The sequence below is a fragment of the Hemitrygon akajei genome, chromosome 10, assembly GCF_048418815.1.
Source record: "Hemitrygon akajei chromosome 10, sHemAka1.3, whole genome shotgun sequence".
Classification (NCBI taxonomy): Eukaryota; Metazoa; Chordata; class Chondrichthyes; order Myliobatiformes; family Dasyatidae; genus Hemitrygon; species Hemitrygon akajei.
Window position 1 is genome coordinate 173,803,967 of NC_133133.1, and position 25,968 is coordinate 173,829,934.

General features: G+C 42.0%; 1 protein-coding gene across 2 annotated transcripts in view; it reads left to right on the forward strand.

The window, feature by feature from the left end:
* The window catches only part of gnptab (N-acetylglucosamine-1-phosphate transferase subunits alpha and beta), a 68,948-nt gene extending 45,090 nt beyond the window's left edge, over positions 1 to 23,858 (forward strand). For both annotated transcript variants that reach the window (XM_073059755.1, XM_073059756.1), the window contains 5 exons: positions 1,914 to 1,999; positions 3,689 to 3,787; positions 7,116 to 7,283; positions 17,862 to 17,952; positions 22,809 to 23,858. In XM_073059755.1, coding sequence (XP_072915856.1) covers positions 1,914 to 1,999; positions 3,689 to 3,787; positions 7,116 to 7,283; positions 17,862 to 17,952; positions 22,809 to 22,886 — 522 coding nt within the window. In that variant the 3' untranslated portion in view covers positions 22,887 to 23,858. The remainder of the gene's footprint in view (positions 1 to 1,913; positions 2,000 to 3,688; positions 3,788 to 7,115; positions 7,284 to 17,861; positions 17,953 to 22,808) is intronic.
* Positions 23,859 to 25,968: the final 2,110 nt, after the last annotated feature.

Below are 25,968 nucleotides of genomic sequence, written 5' to 3' on the forward strand. Positions count from 1 at the left end.
TTAAGTGAGAGCTATTGTTTTAACACCACTCAGCCAAATTTTCAATCTCCCTCATGTTTCTTTGTCATTGTGTGTTTCTTTTTCTTCAGACTCTGAAATGGTGAATTTTTATTCTGTATTACAAACATTTTGATATTGGTGAATTCTGTTAGGGCAAACTTCCTGTCGTAGAACAGGGATGTATTTGGCTTTTCCTCATTGGTGAAAATCACTGCTTTACTGATGACATTGTATATAGTACTGTGCAAAAGTCTTGGGCACCGTAGCTACATCAATGTGCCTAAGAGTTTTGCACAGTACTGTATTTGCCTCATAGAGCAGAGAGTGAGTTTTAAAATCTGGTGAGAGGAAAGGATGTTGGGAATAGCAAAGGGGGAGCACTGAGGGATGAAGTGCCGGTGGTGGGGGTGCAGGCACATAATTTGATTCCAAACAGTTGGTTTATTGATCATTACAGAATGTGTCTGTGGTGCTTCCTGGTCCCTTCCATCTCCCTTCCCTTTTTCCCAACCATGATTCTCCTCTCCCTGCCCCCCTTCCCACTCTCAGTCCTCGATAGAGACCCGTATCAGAATCAGGATTATCATCACTTGTGTCATGAAATTTGTTTTTTTTCGTGGCAGCAGTACAGTCCAACGCATAAAAATTCAGATAAAAATGGTTGAATTTCCATGGCCATTGTTTTTATTTGTAAGCAATTTATTCACAATAAATGCTCCCTGTAAGTGGCTACACAAGTTGATAGGGTAGTTAAGAATGTATATGATATGTTTGCCTTCATTAGTCGAGATATTGAGTTCAGAATTTAGGAAGTTATGTTGCAGCTTTATAAAACTCTAGTTAGGCCGCAGCTGGAGTATTGCACACAGTTCTGGTTGCCCTTTTATAGGAAGGATGACAAGGTTTTGGAGAGGGTTCAGAACAAATTAACCAGGATGTTGCCTGGATTAGAGGGCATGTGCTATAATGAGAGGTTGACAAACTTGGGTTGTTTTCTCTGGAGCGGCTGAGGGGAGATCTGATGAGAGATTTACAAAATTGAAGCATAGATAGACAGTATCTTTTTCCAAGGGTTAAAATGTCAAATATCAGAGGACATGCATTTCAGGTGATGGGGTAATTTCAAAGAAGATGTGAGGGGCAAGTTTTTTTTACAAAGAATGGTAATGGTGCATGTCTGGGAACGTGCTGTCTGGGGTGGTGGTAGAGGTAGAAACATTAGAGATTTTTAAAAGACGTTTAGCTAAGCACGTGAATATGAGGAAAATGGAAGAATATGACATTGTGTAGGCAAAAGAGATTAGTTAGTCATTTAGTTACTAATTTAATTGGTTTGGCACAACATTGTGGCCTATTGTGTTATATTATCTGTATTGTTCTATGTTCTATTATGTGGGCACCACAACCAGTGTCGATTATCAGAGTAGAATATTAAGAGGGATCCCATTTGTAAGTAAAAACCATTTGTAAAGCTGCATTTTATGTAATGTGTAGTTAAACACTAGTGTTAATTTAGTGTAGCTTTCAGTGACTTTGTTTCCTGAATGCTGAAGAATTTGAGTTGTGCAGTGGTGTGTTGAAATGCATGCATAATAGTGAGACTAAGACTAAAACATGTAGCAATTATATGAATCTGAAAAAAAAACTTATATTGTTTTATGTATAAGTACTTATTTTTACAAAGGTGATTTAAAACATTCAGTTAAAAATTAATGTCAAGTCAGGTGATTAGATACTGGCATGATAGATGAATTCTGGGAAATGTATTAAATAGGTAAAATTGCAAAGCATTTGCATTTGAGCCATGAGATGGAATCTCTTCATGTTTGCTTTACTTGTAGTAATATTAATGTGGTAAATGCTGATCCTTCCTTTGAGTAATGTTTGAATTTCTTTAAAAATCTTTGCTCTAGCCTCCAGTGACTAAAGGACTTGTGATCAACTGCAAGCCCGTTACTGATCGTATTCGTAAGGCTTACAAGGACAAAAATAAATACAAGTATGTACAAAGCTATACAGATAGTTTTTTGGATATAAGCACTTTGGGTTTGATTATCCAATTATATTCATTTGAAACCACTAGTGTTTGTAGATATGCAATAATTTTATTCCTTTTAAAAGCATCTCATGGGGGAAAAAAATCAATTTTGAGCAATATGTCATGTCAGACGTATCCAGAATTAAAGTCATAGAGTCATAAGCACAGAAACAGACTCTTCAGCCTAATTCATTCTTGCCGACTGTGTTGTCCAGCGAGCTAGTCCCATCTGCCATAGCCCTCCAAACCTTTCCTATCCATGGACTTATTTAAATGTTGCTAATGTGCCTGCCTCAACCACTGTTTCTGGCAGCTCATTCCAAATGCACACCACCCTTTGAGTGAAGAAGCTGCCCCCGATGCCCCTTTTAAATCTCTTGGGATCTTAAACCTGTGCCCTCTTGTTTTTAGCATCCCCTCAGTGTCAAAAAGACCTTGTGCTTTCACCTGGTCTATGCCCATTGTGATCCTGTATACCTCTATCAGATTTCTCCTCAAGCTCCTACCTTCAGAGAATAAAGTTCAAGTCTAGGCAACGTCCCGATAAACCTTTTCTGCATTTTTTAATCAGTGGTGGGGCAGTGGGGGAGAGAGAGGGAGCAGACTATCTTAACATGAACTATTCTCTGCTCTGCTCAGGAGCTTTCCTCTCTGCTCTAGTCTTCAATAAATTAAGATGAGCTGTTTCACTGGTTGTAATCGGAAGGATGCTGGAGGAACTCAGCAGATTGGGCAGCATCCGTAGAAATGAGTAGTCAACGTTTCGGGCTGAGACCCTTCGTCAGGACAGTTTTGTCAGTTTATGATGAAGTAGCCAAATTAAACATTAACCTTGGAAATAAGATCAATACCAGCAGTAGTTGCATGTGGGATCACTGATGGGATTTTATCCCATTAGAGTAAGCTGCAATCAGACATAACAATGCTTCAAAAGCAAACACGAGGAAATCTGCAGATGCTGGAAATTCAAGCAGCACACACAAAATGCTGGTGGAACACAGCAGTCTTGACGACGGGTCTCGGCCCAAAACGTCGACAGTGCTTCTTCCTATAGATGCTGCCTGGCCTGCTGTGTTCCACCAGCATTTTGTGTGTGTTGCTTATAACAGTGCTTCACATGTTTTTGTTGGTCCCCATATTATCTACTCATCCTTTGTTTAATATTTCTGCCTGAGGATGAGCCATTAGACCCACACCGCCGGGTTCAGGAACAGTCAATACCCCTCAACCATCAGGCTCTCGAACCAGAGAGGATAACTTCACTCACCCAACTCTGAACTGTTCCACACAACATATGGACTCACTTTCAAGGACTCATGTTTTTGACACTTAATGCTTATTTATTTATTATTATTTGTTTTCTTTGTATTTGTGCATTTGTCTTTGCACGTTCGTTGTCTGCCCTTGGATGCAGTTCCTCATTGATGTTATTGTTTCTCTGTACTTTGAATGCCTGCAAGAAATTGAATCTCAGGGTTGTATGTGGAGACATATAGGTACTTTGATAATAAATTTACTTTGAACTTTAATGTATAGAGCTTCTCATTGAGTTTTAGCACATTTAATAGTCTATAATTTACTTGTTTAGCCCTTACTCTCGATTATTGAGGAAGAGTTTCTGGACTAATTTCCCCTTTTATTTATACACAGGTTTGAAATAATGGGTGAAGAAGAGATTGCTTTTAAAATGATTCGCACTAATGTTTCTCATGTTGTTGGGCAATTGGATGATATCCGAAGAAACCCTAGGTATGAATGTGATAATAACCATGGCAATATTTTCTCTGACGTTTCAATAAATTGTTATGAATTATGTAACATCCAGTGATATATTGTATGGTCTTTGTATGTATGAAGACTTCTGCGTTTGGAAAATGGTACAACAGTAGGTTCAAAGAGATCACTTTTCCTAGCCCTGTCAAGGCTCGTCTAAACCAAATTTTATTTCATATGCACCAAGGTTAAGCTCATAAACCAAATATATGTTTGAATGGATGGAATAAAAATTCCAAATTAATTCTAGCATATCAAGATGCTTAAAAAATATCTTAGCCACCAATGCTAGCAAAATTAAGCAATCAAAGCTCCCAAGGTCATGCTGAAATTACGCAAAGCTCGATTTTTGCAATAGTTCAAACAAAGTGCTTGTCGAGCACCTTAACTCCGTTTGCCAAAAGTGGAATTTCCTGGTAGCCAACCTTTTAAATTCCTAACCCCATTCCGATCTGACATGTTGGCCCATGGCCTCCTCTTTTGCTGCAATGAAGCTACTCTCATTGTGGTGGAACAACATCTGATGGCATAATCACAGATTTCTCCATTGGTTTAAAAAAAATCCCTTTCCTCTATCCCCCACTATAGCCTGTTACCTGCTCTCCTCACCTGTCTATCAACCGTGCCTTCCTCCTTCCCTTTCTCCTATGGTCCACTTTTCTCTCCTACCAGATTTCTCCTTCTCCATCCCTTTACTTCTTCCATCTACTTGTCTTCATCTATCACCTTCTAGCTAGTCCTCCTTCTCCTCCCTCCATCTTTTTATTCTGATCTAATTCCCCCTTCCTCTGCAGTCCTGATGAAGGGTCTCAGCCCGAGACGTTGACTATTTACTAATTTCCAAAGATCCTTCCTGACCTGCTGAGTTCCTCCAGCATTGTGTGTGCAATTTATTTGTTGATGCATTATGTAATCAAGGAAATTTGTCACAAGATGGTGGTATGCCTGGTCACAGTGGCCACTCCAGCTCCAATCAACATTGAAATTTATTGTCCTGTTCATCTTTTCTATGACTGAAAAACACTAGAAACGATTTATGTTGAAAAATGCAGAGAATGTTTGAATATTCAAAAAGCATTTGGTAAGCTACTGCAGAGGAAGCTGATAAAATTGCGAGTTATGCCAGAGAGTGTTTGAAAACAAGCTGGACAACAGTATTGATTAAGAAGTTTTTAATTTTACAGAAAAAGGATCTAGTAATTTCCTGGTGTATATAACGAGTAAACTCTTCTTGGGCTTCCAGCCAGATATAGGTATTGAATTTAACCAATGTTTCGATGACAGAGTCTACCATTTTCATCAGAAATGATGCCTGGACAGTCTAGTCCGGTAGTATTTATAACCCTGTCATCTGTCCCTCCTGATTGGTTAGTCCTCACCCAATCAGATCTCTGCTGTCCCACCTTCTTTTTAATAATTAAAAGATGCAGATTTTGACCACCAGATGTCACATTGGGCCCAATAATCCTCTCAGTTTATAAATAATATGCACTGTTGAAATTACAGTGGCTGCAATCTGTGTGCTAGGAGCCTTAATTTAGAAAATTACAGAAGAGATTCATGGATACTATGAAGAGCTTTAGTAATGAGAAGAGAGAAAATGCTAATGATAGAAATATTGAGATAAGTTGGCAAGTGGAATTCATTAGCTTGAGATTCTGCAGATTCATTTTTCTGTTGTTTCCTATTGGAATTAAGTTTTCCTCTAAATTTTTAATTTAGAGATACAGCACAGTAACAGATCCTTCTGGCCCAACAAGCCCATGCTGCCTAATTCCACTCATGTGACCAGCCATGTCTTTGGAATATGGGGGGAAAGCAAATTACCCAGAGGAAACCCACGCAATCACAAGGAAAATGTACAAACTCCTTACAGACAGTTGCAGGAATTGAACCCTGGTCGGTGGTACTGTAAAGCGTTGTGCTGCCCCATAGTACTGGTGTTGGTTCTGTTACGTACCCCGTAACTGGGTCACTTACCAGCAAAGATAGAGAGGTCCGTTGAAGTCTGATGGTACTATTTTTAACAGTATTTATTGATAAAAATTGATAATATCAATGCAAACATACAGATAATATACGTCGTCAATACTAAATCTAAAAGCACGGGTATAATAATAATCAATAAGAAATAGCACTATTGTTGTCTAGGGGATAATGTATTGTCCGATGGAAATATAAAAGTCACTCAAGTTCATTTAGGCTGCAGTTTTTGGCTGGAGAGAGAGGTGGGGTTTAGAACTTGCCCGTTTTCCCTTGTTATGATGTCGATCCTTCGAAATGTCGTCGGTGTCCTTTTCCTTTTAGCTAAGCCGTCTTCCGTGGTCAGTCCCACCAATTCCGAGGCAAATGGAAAAGGACGCACGTGGGCTTTCCACCGGCTTTCGCTATTAAACGCTGTCACGGGATTTCTATCGTTTCTCCTGGTGCGTCTAAAAGGGGTTGTTCCCCAGACACTCTTTTATCCTTACTCACGGGGTCTCAGATGTCAATCAGGTTGGGGAGGATGCCATCCCCCCAACCAGCCCACGTTGCTCATTCCTTGAGGACGTCGATGAATAGCATAGTGCTCAATACACAATTCCGTCTCCAAGAGACAATGGCCGGTTCCCGTGGCTTTGTATCGTTGAGGGGCCAGGACATTCCAAACCCCCTGTGGATTCTGCGTCTCCCTCTCATTTCCTGGGTCTCCTGACCTGAATTAATAGCGATCTTGCGATTCTCAAAAAGGAAGGGGCTACTTTATACCCTTCGGCCCCTCAGAGTTGGGGCGCAGGCGTAACAGTTCCAACTGTATAAATTTAAGCTAATGTCAAAAGGCTGAAGAGAACGCAAAATACTCTCTGCATAATGAATTGTTTTGGCCAGAAACAGGTGCAAAAGCAGCCTCTGTCACAACCTTAACATAGGAAGTGGATGAATGTTTAAAGTGTGTACATTGTGGGACTAAGGACTTGCAATGATGGACTGATTTAAAACCAAGCCTCCTGTGCACTAGCATCATAATTCCAGCATTCAACAAAACCAATGACCTTTTGAAGCAGATAAATGTTAAGTATGTGGCAAAAATCCTTTGAGGAGGGAAAATTCTCAGGAAGCATCTAAACTACGCAGACAAACTGAACACCATGTAAAAATGTGTATTAGAGTCACGTGGAAGCAGCATGTTTCAACTCTTTCTCATAGATTTGAGAAATATGCTTAAAATAATGAGCTCCTACAACTGAATTGAGTTTTCAAATAGTTAATGAGCAAACGGTCCACCATTGATTTGAATATATACTGCATCTTCATGCTCCCACAGGAAGTTTATTTGTCTGAATGACAATATTGACCACAATCACAAAGACGGAGCCACAGTGAAGGCAGTGCTTCGTGATTTCTATGAGTCATTATTCCCAGTAGCGTCCCAGTTTGAACTGCCAAGGGAATACCGCAATCGATTTCTCCACATGCATGAGCTTCGTGAATGGTAAGTGCTGTCGAATCACAGAAACAGCCCTTCTATTATTCCATACCCAACAGTTATTCTACCACATTCCATCAACCCATACCCAGACCGTAGTTCAACATACTCGTCCTATCTATATGGTCATAGAGTACTGCAACACTGAAGTAGGCCCTTCAGCCCATCTAGTCTATGTCGAACTACTAATCTGCCAAGTCCCATTGACCTGGACTTGGACCATAGCCCTCCATGCCCCTACCAACCATGTACTAACACAAACTTCTCTTAAGTATTACAATTGAACCTGCATCCTCTACTTCTACTGGCACCTTGTTCCACACTTACAGTACACTCTAAGTGAAGAAGTTTTCCTCATATTCCCCTTGGACATTTCACTTTTCACCCTTAACCCATGACCTCTAATATAGGCTCCCCAACCTCAATGGGAAGACCAGCTTGTATTTATCCTATCCATACCCCTCAACATTTTGTTTACCTCTATCAAATCTTTCCTCATTCTCCTATGCTCTTGCAAATAAAGTCCTAACTCATTACTGAATTGTTCCCACAACCTATGGAATCATTTTCAATGACTCTTCATCTCATGTTCTTGGTATTTTTTGTTTACTTGTAATTCTTTCTTTCTTTCTCCTCTGTTTGCCTGGTTCATTGTCTTTTGCACAGGGATTGTTTGTCCATCCTGTTGGGTGCAGCTTTTCATTGATTCCATTGTGTTTCTTGTATTTACTATGAATGCCTGCAAGAAAATGAATCTCAGGGTTGTACAGGATGACATGTATGTACTTTGATAATAGATTTACTTTGAACTTTTTGAACCTATTCAACCTTATTAAAAGGTGATACTATGGGAGCCCACTTTTCTATTTTATAGGAAATATTTTGTTCAGAATATTCATTTTGTACTTCATACTTCAATTTAATTTCTTTCATTGGCACTATTACTTACTGCCCATTATGCCAGCTGGCATTTTGGGCAGCAATGAAGGCCCTCCATCTCTGTCTGTCTTTGGCAGCCATTTTAGGCCTAGAGGAGACTCAGGAATACCATCACACACAGATGTAAAATAATTCTTTATTGCTGTTTCCCTAACAGTTTTGTTTTACCAATCACGTTTGTTAGCCCTGAGCTAAAGCCTGAAACCTGGAGGACAGGTGGACCGCTCTTAATCTGGCCTCTACCCTTTGACCTGTTGGGCATGGGTGACCCTGCAAGAGCCAAAGCAGAAAGCCAGCACAGATCTCTGGGTCATTGAAGGATGCAAGCCTTCAAACCCAACTATAAGGTTGTGGTCCTCTTGGAGGATTGGAACTGTTAGTTCATGTTTCTCTCCTGACTCACCCATTCTGATATTGCCTGGAAACAATGTGAACCAGCTTCATGTCAAGAGATACAGAGCCCAGCTTTATGCCAGCCTGCAAACCAAAGCTGGAGTGCTGAGTCCCAGAAAAAATGTGGTTTGATGTTAGGGTTTGGATTCAAGTTTATTGTCATCTGATTTTACTTATATCCAACCATGGTCTTCTGGATAACCGTGCACCCACAAAACATGTATCACACACAGCATATAAACCAAAATATTACCACAAATAAGTTAATAAAATATAATTCAAAATGCACGTAGTGCTGAGCAGAGGTAAACAATAAACAGTACGAAGAACATTTATGGCACCAGCCATTACCCAAGTGGCAAGTGCCTACAAAGTCCTTACAGTACTGACTTGCTCAGCCTCTAGATGATAATTTTACATCTTTGCCACCTAGGAGGGAGGTACCAGATGACTAAAGGGTGGTAAATCTTCAAGTAGGGACTGCAGGGGAAAAGCCTAACAGCTATAGACCTGTGGGTCTGATATTAGTCATAAGGAAGTTACTGTAAGAAAAAGAGCGGTGGGAGTAGTTAAAGGTAGGGTCATGCCTGACATGGAGAGCATTCTGATATGCTGGTATGAGGGGGAGCTACTGCACAGGATTGAAAGAAGCTACAGAAAGTTGTAAAATCAGTCGACTCCATCTTGGGTACCAGCCTCCATAGTATCCAAGAGATCTTCAAAGAACGATGCCTCAAAAAATGGTGCCCATTATTAAGGACCGCCATCACCCAGGTCATGCACTCTTCTCATTGTTACCGTTAGGAAGGAGGTTAGTACAATGAAGGCACATACTCATGATTCTGATTCTAATCAGAGATGGTCAACATGGTTTTGTCAAGGGCAGATCTGGTCTTGCCAATCTCTTTTATTTTTTTTGAGGCGGCAGTGCATTAGATGTGTTTACGTGTTCTTCGATGATGTCCCACATGGGATACTGATCCAGAAGGGACCATGGGATCCAGCAGAAGGTGACAAATTGAATCCAAAATTGGCTTGGCAATAGGAGACAAAAGGTGGTGGTAGAGAGTTGTTCTGATTGGATACATTTGTGTTCCACAGGTACTGGTGCTGGACTCATATTGTTCTTAATGTAGAAGAGTGGTTTGGAGATGGATGTTGGTGGCATGAATAATAAATTCACAGATTGTACTAAGATTGGGGAACCAGTTGACAGTGTGGAAGGTAGTCTTGGGCTTCTGGGTGATATTGATGTATTGAAGTGGATTGGAAAATGACAGATGAAATTTATTCTAGACAATTGAGGTGATGCCTTTAGGGAGTACTAATGAGGCTTAGGCATGCACCATGGATGGTACCATTCTAGGGCATGTTAAGGAACAGAGGAACCCAAGAGTACATCCAAAGATCTTTGAAGATGACAAAGGTAAATGTCATGAATGAGATAGCATATGGGAGACTGACCTTCGTTTGTTGGAGCACTGAAAACAAGACATGAAACACTGGCCAGAACTCGAAGTCTGGGGCACTGTATGTAGTCTGGTCACCAAGGTACAGGAAGAATGTGATAGCGCAGAGACAGTGTAGAGTGGATTCACCAGGATGTTGTCTGGTATGGAATCAAATTTATCATTGACTTAAATAACTTGAAATTTGTTTTTTTTGCAGAAATACTGCAGTACAAAGACATAATATTGGTATAAATTACTAAAAATTTTGCAGTGTGTTGCAGACTAGTGAGAGACTAGTCTGTTTTACCAAATAAATAAAACTGAGGGGTACAGATGAGTTAGCCTGCAGGCATCTTTATCAAATCCCCGTAAAAGAGGTGAATTAACCTAAAGGAAACATTGATTTTCAGCAAGATGTTAGCAATTTAGAGGAGTGTTTCTCCCATTGACTGCTGCTTATCTGGTGTACGTTGCTGAAGAGAGCGGTGGAAGCAGACTCAACAACTGCATTCTTTTGATCAAGTGATGAGAGTGATTGATGAAGGCAGAGCTGTGGACGTTGTCTTTGTGAACAATAGTAAGGTGTTTGTAAAGGTTCCCCATGGGAGGCTCATCCAGAAGATGAAGTTTCATGGGATCCCTGGTAAATTGCCTGTTTGGATTCAGAACTGGCTAAATGTCAGAGGGTACTGGTCAAAGGGATTTGCTGTAGCTGAAGGTTTGTGATTAGTGGTATTCCTCAGGGTTCTGTACTGGTTTCTCTGCTACTTGTCATGTATATAAATGACCTGGATGAAAATGTAGATAGGTGGGTTAGTAAGTTTGCAAATTATACAAAAATTGGTGGTAGTGTGGATAGCGTAGAAAATTAGTAAAGAGTACAACAGGATGTAGATCATTTGCAGATATGAGTAGAGAAATGGCAGATGGAGTTACCCCTGTAAAGAGACAGTACACTTAAGGGCAGAGCAAGACCCTTAATGGTGTTGATGAACAGATAGATCTTGGAGTCCAAGTTCATAGCTCCCTGAAAATGGCCACTCAATTTGAGAAGGCTTATGATGTGCTTGCCTTTATTAGTCGAGGCATTGAGTTTAACCCTATACTTTTTGTTCCCTCGTGACTGTGTTTTTCTGAAATTGTAACCATTTGTGCTATGTGCTATTGGTAACATATTTCAACTTGGCCTTAAGGAACACTGTTTCATTTGACTATGTTCATGTATGGATGAGCAATAATCAACTTTGAACTTGAAAAGTCAGAAAGTTATGTTGCAGCTTTGTAAAACTAGTTAGGTTGCATACAGTTCTAAACGCCCCATTATAGGAAGGATGTTGGGGCTTTGGAGACGGTGCAGAAGAGGTTTACCAGGATGCTGCCTGAATTAGAGGGCATGTGCTATAATAGGGGTTGGGACACTTGGCTTGTTTTCTGTGGAAGGGCAGAGGCTGAGGGTAGATCAGATAGATCTTCAACAGGTTTGACAATTGCCCTCCTGTTTACAGCCCCCTCAGCACACCTGTCCAATGCCAAGGCTCCCAATGTTCCCTCAGCATCAATGCCTCCCTTCCTCCCTCCTACCCCCTCCAGTTCAACACGTGGATGAGCATCACGGGATACTACTGTCTCCATCCCTTCCTTGCCCTGCGTCTATCATCCACACCTCCACATATCAACTGTTATCAAACCGATCTTCCCCTCCCACAGCCCCCACTTTCCACCAACACCCCAGTCATTGTGGACTCACCTTCACTACTGAGCAGGTGAGAAGGGCTCTGGGGAATCTCAGACACGCCAAAGCATCGGGACCAGATGGTGTGAACCCAGGGTCCTGAAGGAGTGCGCTGAGCAGCCGTGTGGAGTTCTCCAGCACATTTTCAATCTGAATTTCAGCCTGGAAAGTATCCCAACTGTGTGGAAAACATGGTGTGGTCCTAGTACCCCAGAAGGGCCACAGAAATGACTACTGTGCAGTGGCCCTGACTTCACACATCATGTGAGGCTGGTCCTTTCTCACCTTTGATCCCTGATCAGACCAGCCCTCGATCTCCCAGGAGTGCATTGGAGTTGACGATGTTGGTATCTACCTGCGGAACAGAACCTACTCTGATTTGGATAAGCAGGGCAGCTCAGAGAGGATCATGATTTTTGATTTCTCAAGTGCCTCATTTCTGGGGAAAAGCTCTGTTCAATGCAGGTTGACACTTCCATTGGATAATGGACTACCTGACTGCAGTTTGTGCGGATTCAGAGTTGTGTGTCAGACATGGCTACCAGCAGCACTGGGCTATAACTCCTTCACATGTTCTACCAGTCTGTTGTCGCCAGTACAGTCTTGTATGCGGTTTTGTGCTGGGGCAATGACAACAACATGGGTGAAACCATCAGGCTCAATAAACTGATTAGAAAGGCTGGCTCTGTTATAGGACCCACTGGAGGCTGTGGTAGAACAAAGAACCCCATGGAAAACCCTGGCAGTTCTGGACAATGTTTTTCACTCTTTGCATGCCACCTTGGCTGAACAGAGGAGCACTTTTGGTAATAGACTAAGACAACTGCGCTGCTCCAAAGAGTGCTATATGAGGTCATTTTACCCTTGGCCATTAGCCTCTATAATGAGTCAATCTATAGCCAGGGAAGAGATGACCCCCTCCTGTTAGACTGTTTGAGGTAACTTTTTTTTATTCTTCCGTGCATCTCTCCTAATATTTGTCTGTCTGTGCACTTGTAGTGTCACTGTGACACTTAACACTTCCTTTGGCATCAGTAAAATATCTACCTATCCAGAAGTTTATAAGATTATGAGAGGCGTAGCTGAAGTGGACAGGCAGCATCCTTTTCCAAGGGTTGAAATTTCTAATACCAGAGGATATCCATTTAAGGTGAGAGGAGTAATTCCAAAGGAGATGGGAGGGCAAGTTTTTGTCACAGTGATGAGTGCTTGGAATGTGCTGCATGGGGTTTTGGTAGAGGCAGTGAAGTCGAGAAAGGGAAGGGGGTTGTCAGAAATGGACCAGGTGAATTTGAGGCCAGGGTGAAAGTGGATCAATGACTGCATTGGTGCTGCTTCCTGCACCCGTGCTGAACTTGTCAACTTCATCCACTTTGCCTCCAACTTCCACCCTGTCCTCAAATTCACCTGGTCCATTTCTGACACTTCCCTTCGCTTTCTCAACCTCACTGTCTCTAACTCCGGAGACAGGTTATCCACTGATGTTTATTACAGACCCATGGACTCTCACAGCTACCTAGACTACACCTCATCCCACCCTACTACAAATGCTATCCTCTTTTCTCAATTCCTCCATCTCCTCCATATCTGCTGTCAAGATAAGGCTTTTCATTCTAGAACGAAGGAGATGTCCTTTTTCAAAGAAAGGGGCTTCCTTTCCCCCACCATTCACACTGCCCTTAACCACATCTCTTCCATTTCACGCACGTCTGCTCCTACCCCATCCTCCCACCACCCTACCAGGGATAGAGTTCCTCTTGTCCTCACCTACCACCCCACCAGTCTCCACGCCCAGTACATAATTGTTCAGAAACTTCTACCACCTCTAAAGGTGTAAAATGAGTCAACCTATAGCCAGGGAAGTGATGACCCCCTCCTGTTAGACTGTTTGTGGTAACTTTTTTTTATTCTTTTCCTCCCCTCACACTCCCCTTCCCCTTATTCTGCTTTTCATAGGGAGCTCTCCCTATGCGATTCCCTTGTCCATTTGTCCCTCCCCACTGATCTTCCTCCTGGCACTTATCCTCCTTGCAAGCAGAACAAGTGCTACACCTGCCTCTATACCTCCTCCCTCATTACTATTCATGGCCCCAAACAGTCCTTCCAGGTGAGGCGATAATTCACCTGTGAGTCTGATGGGGTCGTATACTGCTTTCGGTGCTCCCAATGCAGCCTCCTGTGAATTGGTGAGACCCGACCCAGATTGGGAGACCACTTGGCCGAACATCTACGCTCCATCTGCCAGAACAAGTGGGATCTCCCAGTGCTTACCCATTTTAATTCCACTTCCCATTCCCAATCCGATATGCCCATCCATGGCCTCCTCCTCTGTCGTGGTGAGGCTACACTTAGGTTGAAGGAACAACATATTCCATTTGGGTAGCCTCCAACCTGATGGCATGAACATTGATTTCTCAAACTTTTGGTAATGCCCCTCAACCCCCCCCCCCTTCCATTTCCCACCCCCTTTTCCCTCTTATCTTGCCAGCCCATCACCTCCCTCTGGTGCTCCTTCCCCCTTTTTCTTTCTTCCATGGCCTTCTGTCTCTTTCACCAATCAACTTCCCAGCTCTTTACTTCATCCCTCCCCCTCCAGGTCTCACCTATTGCCTGGTGTTTCTCCCCTCACCCTACCTTTTAAATCAACTCCTCAGCCTTTTTTCTCCAGTCCTGCTGAAGGGTTTCAGCCCAAAACGTCGACTGTGCTTTTTTCCATAGATGCTGCCTGGCCTGCTGAGTTCCTCCAGCATTTTGTGTATAGAACCTTTAGACTTTATAGCCATGAAGGTGATGAATGGTAACACATCCCTATTCCATTTCTCTTGAGGGGCAGTGCACTGTCTGCTATACTATTTCCGTTTGTAAAACCATCATAAATTGTACTTCATTTTATTTCTCCTTGTACAACATAATAAAACATGCTGGTCCTCACTTGACCAGTGGTAATTACAGATTAGTCCAGTGTGTTGCCAAGAATAGCATTTGTCTTATTTATACTTACTGTTAATGTGATTACAGACTATTACACAGCTATTTATATACAGCAAGGTAATGATATAGTAATTTTGATTCTAAAATATGGTGCATTTTGTTAATATACAAAAGGATGTGATTTACTAGAGTCAAAAATACAATGTTTTAATTTGCCAGTAAGTTTTTAATTCCATTTGTGAGCACTTCAAAATAAATGTAGTCATTTACTAGGTCTTTAGCCCTTGTCAAAGAAATGGTATGCTCATTTTGAATGGGTGCAGATAAAGGTTCACAGTATTGCTTCTTGAATGACATGCTTCAAACTAGGAAAGAATGGAGATTAAGATGGCATTGAAATAACAGATGGAATTTAATCCTAAAGAAATTTTGGAAAGACCAGAAAGTCTAGGAGAAATGCAATAAATGGTAAGGCCCAAGGGAATACTGAGGAACAGAGCGAGCTAGGTGTGCAAGACCAAGGATTCTTGATAATGGCAGCACAGGTAGCTTTGATGGTTAAGAGGCATGTGGGAAAGCTAGGCTTCATTAGCTAGGGTTTGGAATGGAAGAACAGGTTCCACTAGATAAAACATTTGGTTAGTCTACATCTGATTGAAATCTGTTCATTTCTGGTTACCACACTATAAGAAGGATGTGATTGCACTGGAGATAGTGAACCTCCTCTGCACAAGGATGTTGCCTGGGATGGATGGTTAGAAGGTGAAAACCATGGGCAAACTGCTGGTAAATAGATACATGACACCCACTTTCAAATCTCTTACTATCTTTTCTTTCAGTTAGTCCTGACGAAGGGTCTCGGCCTGAAACATCGACTGTACTTCTTCCTATAGATGCTGCCTGGCCTGCTGCGTTCCACCAGCATTTTGTGTGTGTTGCTTGAATTTCCAGCATATGCAGATTTCCTCGTGTTTACATGACACGAAAGTCATGTTTCTGTGCTGTATGACTCTGACGCAGTAAACGTGATGCTGTCTAATTGAGACATGATATCCCTCCTGGATGCCTTTTCTCTCCTAACTTCATTCTGAATCCCTTCAGACCATAAAATATAGGTGCACAATTAGGCCATTCAGCCCATTGAGTCTGCACCACCATTCCATCATGGCTGGTTTATTATCCTTCTCAATCTTATTCTTATGCCTGCTCCCCATAATCTATGACACCCTGACTAATCAAGAAGCTGTCAATCTCCACTTTAACTGTACCCAATGATTTGGCTTCCACAGCCATCCATAGCAATGAATTGACCAGATTCACCAGGCTCTGGCTAAAGGAATTCCTCCTCATCACTGTTCTAAAGGGATGTCCTTCTATTCTGATGCTGTGTTCTTTGGTCCTAGACTCCCTCACTATTAGAAACATCCTCACCACATCCATTCTATCTATGCCTTTCAATATTTGAAAGATTTCAATGAGATCTCCTCTCATTCTTCTAAACTCCGGTGAGTACAGGCCCAGTGCCATCAAATGCTTAAGTTAACCCTTTCATTCCTGGAATCATTCTTATTAACCTCCTCTGAACCCTCTTCAATGCCAGCACAGTCTATACGGATGGAACCAAAAAAAGGAAGAATGCGATCACTCTGGGATTGTATTGCAGACCCCCCCCCCCCCCCCCCCCATTGCCACTGGTACTTTGAGGTACAGATGCACAGGCAGATTAATAAAAGGTGTAAAAACAATAAGGTTGTTGTCATGGAGGTCTTCAACTTCCCTAATATAAACTGGCACCTTCTTAGTGCAAGAGGTTAGATGGGGCAGAATTTGTTAGGTGCATCCAGGAAGTTTCCTTAAATCATTATGTAGATAGTTCAACAAGAGGGAGGGGCTGTTTTGGACCTGGTGTTCAGTCATGAGTCTGGCCAGGTGACCGACCTTTCAGTGGGTGAACAGTCATGGAGCAGTGACCACAACTCCGTAAGTTTTAAGATAGCTATTGATACGGATAAGTATGGACCTTGTGGGAGAGTGTTAATTTGGATCAGGGCAAATTACGAGAACATTAGGCAGGAACTAGGGAGAGTTAATTGGGGCTATATACAATGCTCAGCAGGCCAGGCAGCATCTGTGGAGAAGGGTAAACAGTCAACCCTTCATCAAAATAACTGTTTTTGGGCAAGTCCACATCTGACATGTAGAGAGTGTTAAAGACCAACTGCGCAGAGTACAGGACAGGAATGTTCCTGTAGAAGGAAAGAGAAGATAAGGGAAACCTTGGATGTCGAGACACGTGATGAATTTAGTCAGTAAGAAAAAGGAAAAGTATGTAAAGCTTAGGAAGCTCGAATCAAACACAGCCCTTGAGAACTATAAAGAAGCCAGAAAAGAACACAAGAAGGGAATTAGGAAACCCAGGAGTGTCCATGAAATGTCCTTAACAAGTAGGATTAAAATTAATCCCAAGGCATTCTATACATACATCGGGAGCAAGAGGATAATTAGAGAGAGGGTGGGACCACTCAAAGATGTAATTATGGTGACAGTGGGGAAATGATCCCTCTTGTGTCTCTTCATCTCGTTACTGGAGACTCAATGTCACTTGACCCTGCCACTTTGATCTGGCCCACGTCTTCACTATTTGCCTTTATTGAGATCTTCCTCCTTCCTGTATCAATCTTAAGGTTTAGGGTTATGAATATACTGAGGGTTTGTGGGGTGGTGGGGTTGGGTCAGGAAATAGCTGTGATTGTCGAAATCATGGGTGAGAAATTTAATTTACAAAGCTGTTTGAAAGTCTGGATATATGGCCATTGAAGATGTTGACTTAATAAAAAAAATCAACTGATTAAGTTTGATAATTTGAGTTCCTATTCACTCATATTTGCTAAAGCTCAGAACATTGCAGTGAATGAAATCATAGAATGAACACAAATAAGAACATTAAAATTAAATGTGGGTGCAAATAGGACATCTTTCACTCACGTGCGTGTGCACATATGGGCAAAGTTTTATCAGATGCTTATCAAAGTTTATGATGTCAGCAATAACAAACACTTTTGAGAATCAATCAGCTGCCAAGTCTATGATTTGTATTTAAAATAGTTAACTAAATGTAATCGACTGTTTTCCTTATAGGAGAACTTACAGAGACAAGTTGAAGTTCTGGACACATTGTGTGCTTGTGACTCTCATCACTTTCACTGTTTGTTCTTTCTTTGCTGAACAGGTGCGTAAATCTTGAATTTGTTATGGATATTGTTTGATTGAAAATCATGGTATACCTTCTGGTAGCTGGGGCAATGTTTCCAGTGGAGAAGCAACTATTTAGATATTATAGAATTTTTGGTTTGCGAATCTTGAGAAGATTTGGCATAATGGGAAGTGTATGAGGTTTGGTTTTGGATTCATAAAACATACAATATCTCATGCTCTTCATTTTTTTAATAATCTGAAGTCACAGAGCAATACAGCATGGTGACCCATCCATCTGACCATGATGCCCTCGTAGTTAGTCCCAACTTCCTGCGTTTGTTCCATATCCGTCCAAGCCCCCCTTCTCTGTATATATCCACGTACTACTTAAATCACTCTATTATACCTTCCTTAACTGCTTCCTCAGGCAGCCTGTTACATATACTCACCACCCTCTGCCTAGAAAAGATGCCCCTCCTTTCTTTCCACCTTAAAGTTATGGCCCTTTGTTTTGGACTCCCCTACCCTGGGGAAAAGGCTGTTATCATTTAATTTTTTAGTATTGTGTTACAGCGTGGAATAGGGACTTTCACCCCAGCCTAATCTCAGGGCAATTTACAATAACCAATTAATCTGCTAACCTATGTGTCTTTGGACTGTGGGAGGAAACCCATGCAGTCACAGAGAGAACATACAAACTCCTTATAGGCAGCAACAGGAATTAAACCCAGGTCGCTGGTACAGTAAAGCATTGTGCTAACCGCTACCCTACCGTACCTCCCCAGTCTACTTTATCTATGCCCCTAATCATTTCTATGATGTTGCTCCTCACTCTCCTAAAGACCTAGCCTGGCCATTCTCTCTATAATTCAAGCCCCGGGTCCTGGCAGCATCCCCGTAAATCTTTCCTGTGCTTAACCACATTTTTCCTATAGCAGGAGTCCAGAAATGTCCACAGTGCTCCTCCTGTGGCTTCCAAGCACCGAAATTAAACATCTTGTTACTCACTACATACCTGGTAAATAAGCTTTAGGAAAATTCATATTCCATTGCTATGTAGGAATTCACATTCACAAGTGCCATCTGGTAATATAATTCCCTCATCTGTGACATCTTTTGTCATTTTCTTCTCCACTTTATCAGCAGTATTGTGAAGGGGTATTCTTCAGTTTAATTTCAGAGAGGGCATAATTTTAAGGTGATTGGAGAAAAGTATTACGGTTATGTCAGAGGTAAGATCAGTACAATATCATCATCTGAAGGACCTACACAGTGCTATGTTCTATGTTAATGCAGCCCTTTTTGTTAATCCCTTTTCTTAAATTCAGCTGAGTTTGATTAGTGCATCTCTAAGTAATGCTAATCAGCCTTGAACCCACTGCACAAATCTTACAAAAGATGAATACTGGCTTGTTCAGCCAAGCAATCTTGTTCAAATTGCAAAGCTTTACCTAAAGCCAGGACAGGCTTTTATCATGTTTCAGCTAGCTGATCATTCCAGACCACTGCACAGTGTGCAGAGTGAATCATCGAATCGTCTTGAAACTCTGAAACCAAACCTTGACAACTGGATAAAGTGTATTGTGGCTTAAATTTTAAAAATGGAGATATTTGCAAACTATTAAAATTGGAAGTAATATTTTTTAATTTAAAGCAGTTAGCAAAAAATACCTAAATTGACAACATTGAAACACCAGACAACACCTTTGCTTTTTGAAGCCTACCAATCCCCATTAATATCAATGGAACTCAGATCTAAAACACTACACTTGGGAGTCCTGACCTCCCATAGTCCACTGTCCTGTTCTATCAGATTCCTCCTCTTTTCAGCCCTTTACCTCTTTCAGCTAGCTCCTCACAGCTTCTCCCTCCCTTTCCTCACCCTCCAACCTTTCCCTTCACCTGGACTCACCTATCACCTGCCAGCTTTACTCCTTCCCCTCTACTCTCCCCCCTCCCCCCCACCTTATTCTGGCATTTTCCCCCTTCCTTTTCAGTCCGATGAAAGGTCTGGGCCAGAAACATTAGTTGTTTATTCCTCTCCATAGACGCTGCTTGACCTGCTGAGTTCCTCCAGCACATTCTGTGTGTTGCTCTAAATTTTCAGCCAAGATCCATTTCTGTAGTGAGTACTGAAGCAAAGTACTCGTTAAGTACCTCTGCTATCTCCCCCAGTTCCATACACACTTTTCCACTGTCACAATTGATTGGTCCTATTGTCTCACGTTTTATCCTCTTGCTCTTAACGTACTTGTAGAATGCCTTGGGGTTTTCCTTAATCCTGCCCACCAAGGCCTTCTCATGGCCCCTTCTGGTTTTGCTAATTTCTTTCTTGAGTTCCTTCCTGCTAGCCTTATAATCTTCTAGCCCTCTATCATTACCTAGCTTTTTGAACCTTTCATAAGCTCTTCTTTTCTTCTTGATTAAATTTACAACAGCCTTTGTACACTACCATCCTTTCCGTCTCATTGGAACGTACCTATGCAGAACTCAACGCAAATATCCCGTGAACATTTGCCACATTTCTTCCACTCATTTCCGTGAGAACATCTATTTCCAATTTATGCTTCCAAGTTCCTGCCTGATAGCCTCATATTTCCCTTTACTCCAATTAAACGCTTTCCTAACTTGTCTGTTCCTATTCCTCTCCGGTGCTATGGTAAAGGAGATAGAGTTGTGATCACTATCTCCAAAATGCTCTCCCACTGAGAGATCTGACACCTGACCAGGTTCATTTCCTAATACCAGATCAAGTACAGCCTCTCTTCTTGTAGTCTTATCTACATATTGTTTCAGAAAACCTTCTTGAACACATCTAACAAACTCCACCCCATCTAAACCCCTAACTCTAGGGACATGCCAATCGATGTTTGGGAAATTAAAATTTCTCTCCACGACAACCCTGTTATTATTACACCTTTGCAGAATCTGTCTCTCTATCTGCTCTTTGATGTCCCTGTTACTATTGGGTGGTCTATAAAAAAACACCCAGTAGAGTTATTGACCCCTTCCTGTTCCTAACATCCATCCACAGAGACTCCGTAGACAATCCCTCCATGTCTTCCTCCTTTTCTACGGCCATGACACTATCTCTGATCAACAGTGCCATGCCCCCACCTCTTTAGCCTCCCTCCCTGTCCTTTCTGAAACATCTAAAGCCTGGTACTCGAAGTAACCATTCCTGCCTCTGAGCCATCAAAGTCTCTGTAATGGCCAAGTACTGATCCACACCCTAATCTCATCCGCTTTGTTCTTAATAGTCTTTGCAATAAAATAGACTCATCTCAAACCATCGGTCTGAGCGCATCCTTTCTCGATCACCTGCCTATCCTCCCTCACACACTCTCTCCAACCACCAGTCTCTTCAGTTTGGTTCCCAACCCCCAACAATCCTAGTTTAAACTCTTCCCAATAGCCTTAGCAAACCTCCCCACCAGGATATTGGTCCCCCTGGGATTCAAGTGCAACCTGTCCTTTTTTTACAGGTCACTCCTGCCCCAAAAGAGGTCCCAAGGATCCAGAAATCTTAATCCCTTTCCCCCGCTCCAATCTCTCAGCCGCACATTTATCCTCCACCTCATTCTGTTCCTATACTCACTGTCACGTGGCACAAGCAGTAATCCCGAGATTGGGTCCTGCTTCTCAACTTCCTTCCTAACTCCCTGTGGTTTGTTTTCAGGACCTCCTCCCTCTTCCTGCCTATGTTGTTGATACCAATATGTACCACGACCTCTGGCTGTTCTCCTTCCCACTTCAGGATATCGTGGACGCGATGAGAAACATCCCGGACCCTGGTTCCTGGGAGGCAAATTACCATCCGTGCTTCTTTCCTGTGTCCACAGAATCCCTGTCTGACCCCCTAACTATAGAGTCCCCTATCACTGCTGCCATCCTCTTCCTTTCCCTACCCTTCTGTGCCACAGGCACAGTCACTGCTGCTTCCCCCAGGTATGCTGTCTCCCCACCGCCCTCAACAGTACTCAAACAGGAGTACTTATTGTCAAGGGGTACAGCCACAGGGGTACTCTCTAGTATCTGACTCTTGCCCTTCCCTCTCCTGACTGTTACCCACTTATCTGTCTCCCGAGGCCCCGGTGTGACTACCTGCCAACAGCTCCTCTCTATCACCTCCTCACTCTCCCTGACCAGATGAAGGTTATCGAGCTGCATCTCCAGTTCCCTAACACGAACCCTAAGGAGCTGCAGCTTGATGCACCTGACACAGATGTGGTCGTCCAGGAGGCTAGAAGTTTCCCGGACCTCCCACATCTGACACCAAGCACAGAAAACCGGCCTCACACACATACTTCCTGTCTGTATTCCTACACAGGCAACCTACCTTGTCTCGACCCATTAACGCCAAAGCCTTCCTACTCTGTCGCTCACTCCACTGACACCTGCTCTATAAGGCTGTCTCCTTTTAAACCCTTCTTGCTGTTTTCACTGGCTGACGTCCACACGCTTGCAGAGTTGTGCCCTGGTCAAAACGCTGAAGGAATAGCCATCTCCCTTTAAACTCTTCTCACTTTTAAAGTCTTCTCGCTGATCTCCTCTCATCCTTCTGAATTCCAGCAAATACAGTCTCCAAAAAAAGTCTACAATTTTCTGTAGATCCGATTACACCCATAGATGCTGCTATGATTGCAAAGTGCTGTTTTCATCAACTTGTTCACAATGCCGTAGTAAAAAGCACCATAATTAAACATCCCAAACCAAATCTATGAAACACATAATCTCATTGTGTGTAAACTTACCTCGTTTTAATGCTGCTTTGTATGTCCTTTGTTCCTGTTAACAGATGTTTTGTGGACAAGCACTTATAGTTTGAAGTAGCACTCAAAAAGATTTCATTTCACAATAAAGATTGCGGATTGCTTCTTGTTTTCTCAGTTAATTGCACTAAAGCGAAAGATCTTCCCAAGAAGACGAGTGTACACAAATGTTGCTCCTGATCGAAGCAGTGTGTAAGGGGAATGATGACAAACTTCTGTTTCTGTTCTTAAACCAAAATTCAGCTGTTTCTCCAGCAAGAAGGAAGAAAATGATTAACTGTAATGATCACAGGATGACAGAGGCAAACAAGGCTCTGAACGAAGCAAAAGGAATGGAACTGGGTAGCAGCATTACCCAGGAACGTAGTGGACCAGAAACTGAGCGTATTTTACAGAAACAACTGCACTTGACAGTTGCCTTTTGGGCTTTCTCACAAGCTACAAAATTATTGAAAGCATGAAAGTGCATCAGGGATGGGAAATCAGTGTCACAAATAGAATTGGTGGAGGTGTTTTCGAAAGGAGTCATTGAAGTGCTGTTCTCAGTGAGATGCACCTACGTACATTTCAGAAATGGTATTATACTGTGTTTGAACTACTGCACTATAAAAAAAATCATTGTGAAATAAGGTGATCATACTGTCACTTTGAGGACTGCGAAGAGCCTGTATTGTCAATTCGACTAGGGTCTTTTATGGCGTTTGAACTTTGCAAATGTAGTTGCATTTGATATAATGCTGCATCTATGTGTGCATCAGAGTACTGCTTGTATTAATGTAAAATGCATTAACTGATGTAATTTAAATATTTATACTTTGGGTAATATATTAAAATACACTAATTTTAACATGCTATCCAAAAGTATAAATATTTAAATCTGATCACATCTTTCATCTCAATCTGTTCTTCTCCGCACACTCCGTACCTAAGTGCCTGTCCTGGATATTACAGGTGACAGTGGCGTTAGAAATTTTATTTATTTTAGAGGAATTGGTGCAACTGTGTGACAGGGTGACTGTAACTTTTATTGTATTTGTATGTTCAAAGTGATCCCCTTCTTGAAGCAAATCCATTTTTTATATTTTATCAGAGATTGATGTTTTATCTGTAAATGTGCAATTAACCTTTATGGTCATTAATTTTAAAATAAAATTCTGCCATCAAGATACTAACTGTTTAAATTTTGAATGTAAATTCTTGTCTTTTGCCAGAATACCAGAATCAGGTTTATTATCATTGGTATGTGACGTGAAATTTGTTAACTTAGCAGCAACAGTTCGATGTATTACATAATCTAGCAGAGAGAAAAAAAAACAAGTAAATCAATTACGTACATTGAATAGATTTTTAAAAAACTTGCAAAAACAAATACTGTATATTTTTTTAAAAAGTGAGGTAGTGTCCAAAGGTTCAATGTCCATTTAGGAATCGGACGGCAGAGGGGAAGAAGCTGTTCCTGAATCACTGAGTGTGTGCCTTCAGGTTTCTGTACTGATTCTCACTGATGGTAGCAGTGAGAAAAGGGCATGTCCTGGCTGCTGGAGGTCCTTAATAATGGATGCTGCCTTTCTGAGACACCGCTCCTTAAAGATGTCCTGGGTACTTTGTGGGCTAGTACCCAAGATGGAGCTGATTAGATTTACAACCTTCTGCAGCTTCTTTTGGTCCTGTGCAGTAGCTCCTCCATATCAGACAGTGATGCAGTCTGTCAGAATACTCTCCATGGTACAACAATAGAAGTTTTTGAGTGTATTTGTTGACATACCAAATCTCTTCAAACTCCTAATAAAGTATAGCCACTGTCTTGCCTTCTTTATAACCACATCGATATGTTGGGACCAGGTTAGATCCTCAGAGATCTTGATACCCAGGAACTTGAAGCTGCTCACTCTCTCCACTTCTGATCCCTCTATGAGGATTGGTATGTGTTCCTTCGTCTTACCCTTCCTGAAGTCCACAATTAGCTCTTTCATCTTACTAATGTTGAGTGCTAGGTTGTTGCTGCGTCACCATTCCACTAGTTGACATATCTCACTCCTGTACGCCCTCTTGTCACCACCTGAGATTCTGCCAACAATGGTTGTATCATCAACAAATTTGTAGATAGTATTTGAGCTATGCCTAACCACACAGTCATGTGTATATAGAGCAGTGGGCTAAGCACACACCCCTGAGGTGCGCCAGTGTTGATCGTTAGTGAGGAGGATGTGTTATCACCAATCTGCACAGATTCACCTCATCCTGAATGCCAAGTAAATGAGTTTTCTTGAGCAACCTCCCATGCAGGACTTTATCAAATGCCTTGCTAAAGTTTATGTAGACAACATCCACTATCTTGCCTTCATCAACTTTCCCTGTAATCTCCTCGAAGAACTCTGTAAGATTTGTTAGACATGACCAACCATGCACACAGCCATGTTGACTAACTCTAATCAGTCCCTGCCTATCAAATACTTGTATATCAGCCCTTTAGAATACTTCCCAATAACTTGCCAATTACTGATGTTCGGCTCACTGGCTTACTATTTCCCAGCATATTCTCAGAGCCTTTCTTCAACAACGGAACAGTAGTAGCTGTCCTCCAGTTCTCCAGCACCTTGCCTGTGGCTAAGGACGTCTTAAGTTCCTCTGCTAGGACCTCTGGAATTTCTGCTTCAGCCTCTCACAGGGTCCAAGGGAGCATCTTGTCAGGCTGTGGGGATTTTCTATCCATGCTCAAAAGTACTGCCATTATGATCACTAGATCCAAAGTATTCCCTTACATGCCTGTCACCTGTCCTGTCTTGTTCCCTAATAAGAGATACAGTATTGTACTCTCTCTAGTTGGGACCTCTGTATATTGATTCAGGAAACTTTCATCTACACATTTGACAGACTGTCACATCCAGCTTTTTTAGTGTGGAAATCACTCAATATGTGAAAAGTTAAAATCACCTTCTATCATAACCATGTTATGTTTCTTGTAGCTGTCTGTGATCCTACAAATCTGCTCCTCTAAGTCCAGCTGACTACAAGGTATTCTGTAACCCCAGCATCTGCAGAGTATTCTATAATACCTCACCTGCAAGTCTGTTGGAGTCATCTACTGTATCTGGTATCCCCAATGCAACCTCCTGTACATCGGTGACACTCAACATAGATTAGATGGGGGCACCGCTAAGTTGAGCACCTTCGGTCCATCTGCAACAGGCAAGACTTCGCAGTGGCCAACCATTTTAATTCCCATCCTAACCTGTCGGTTCATGGCCTCCTCTACTGCCATGATCAGGCCACTCTCA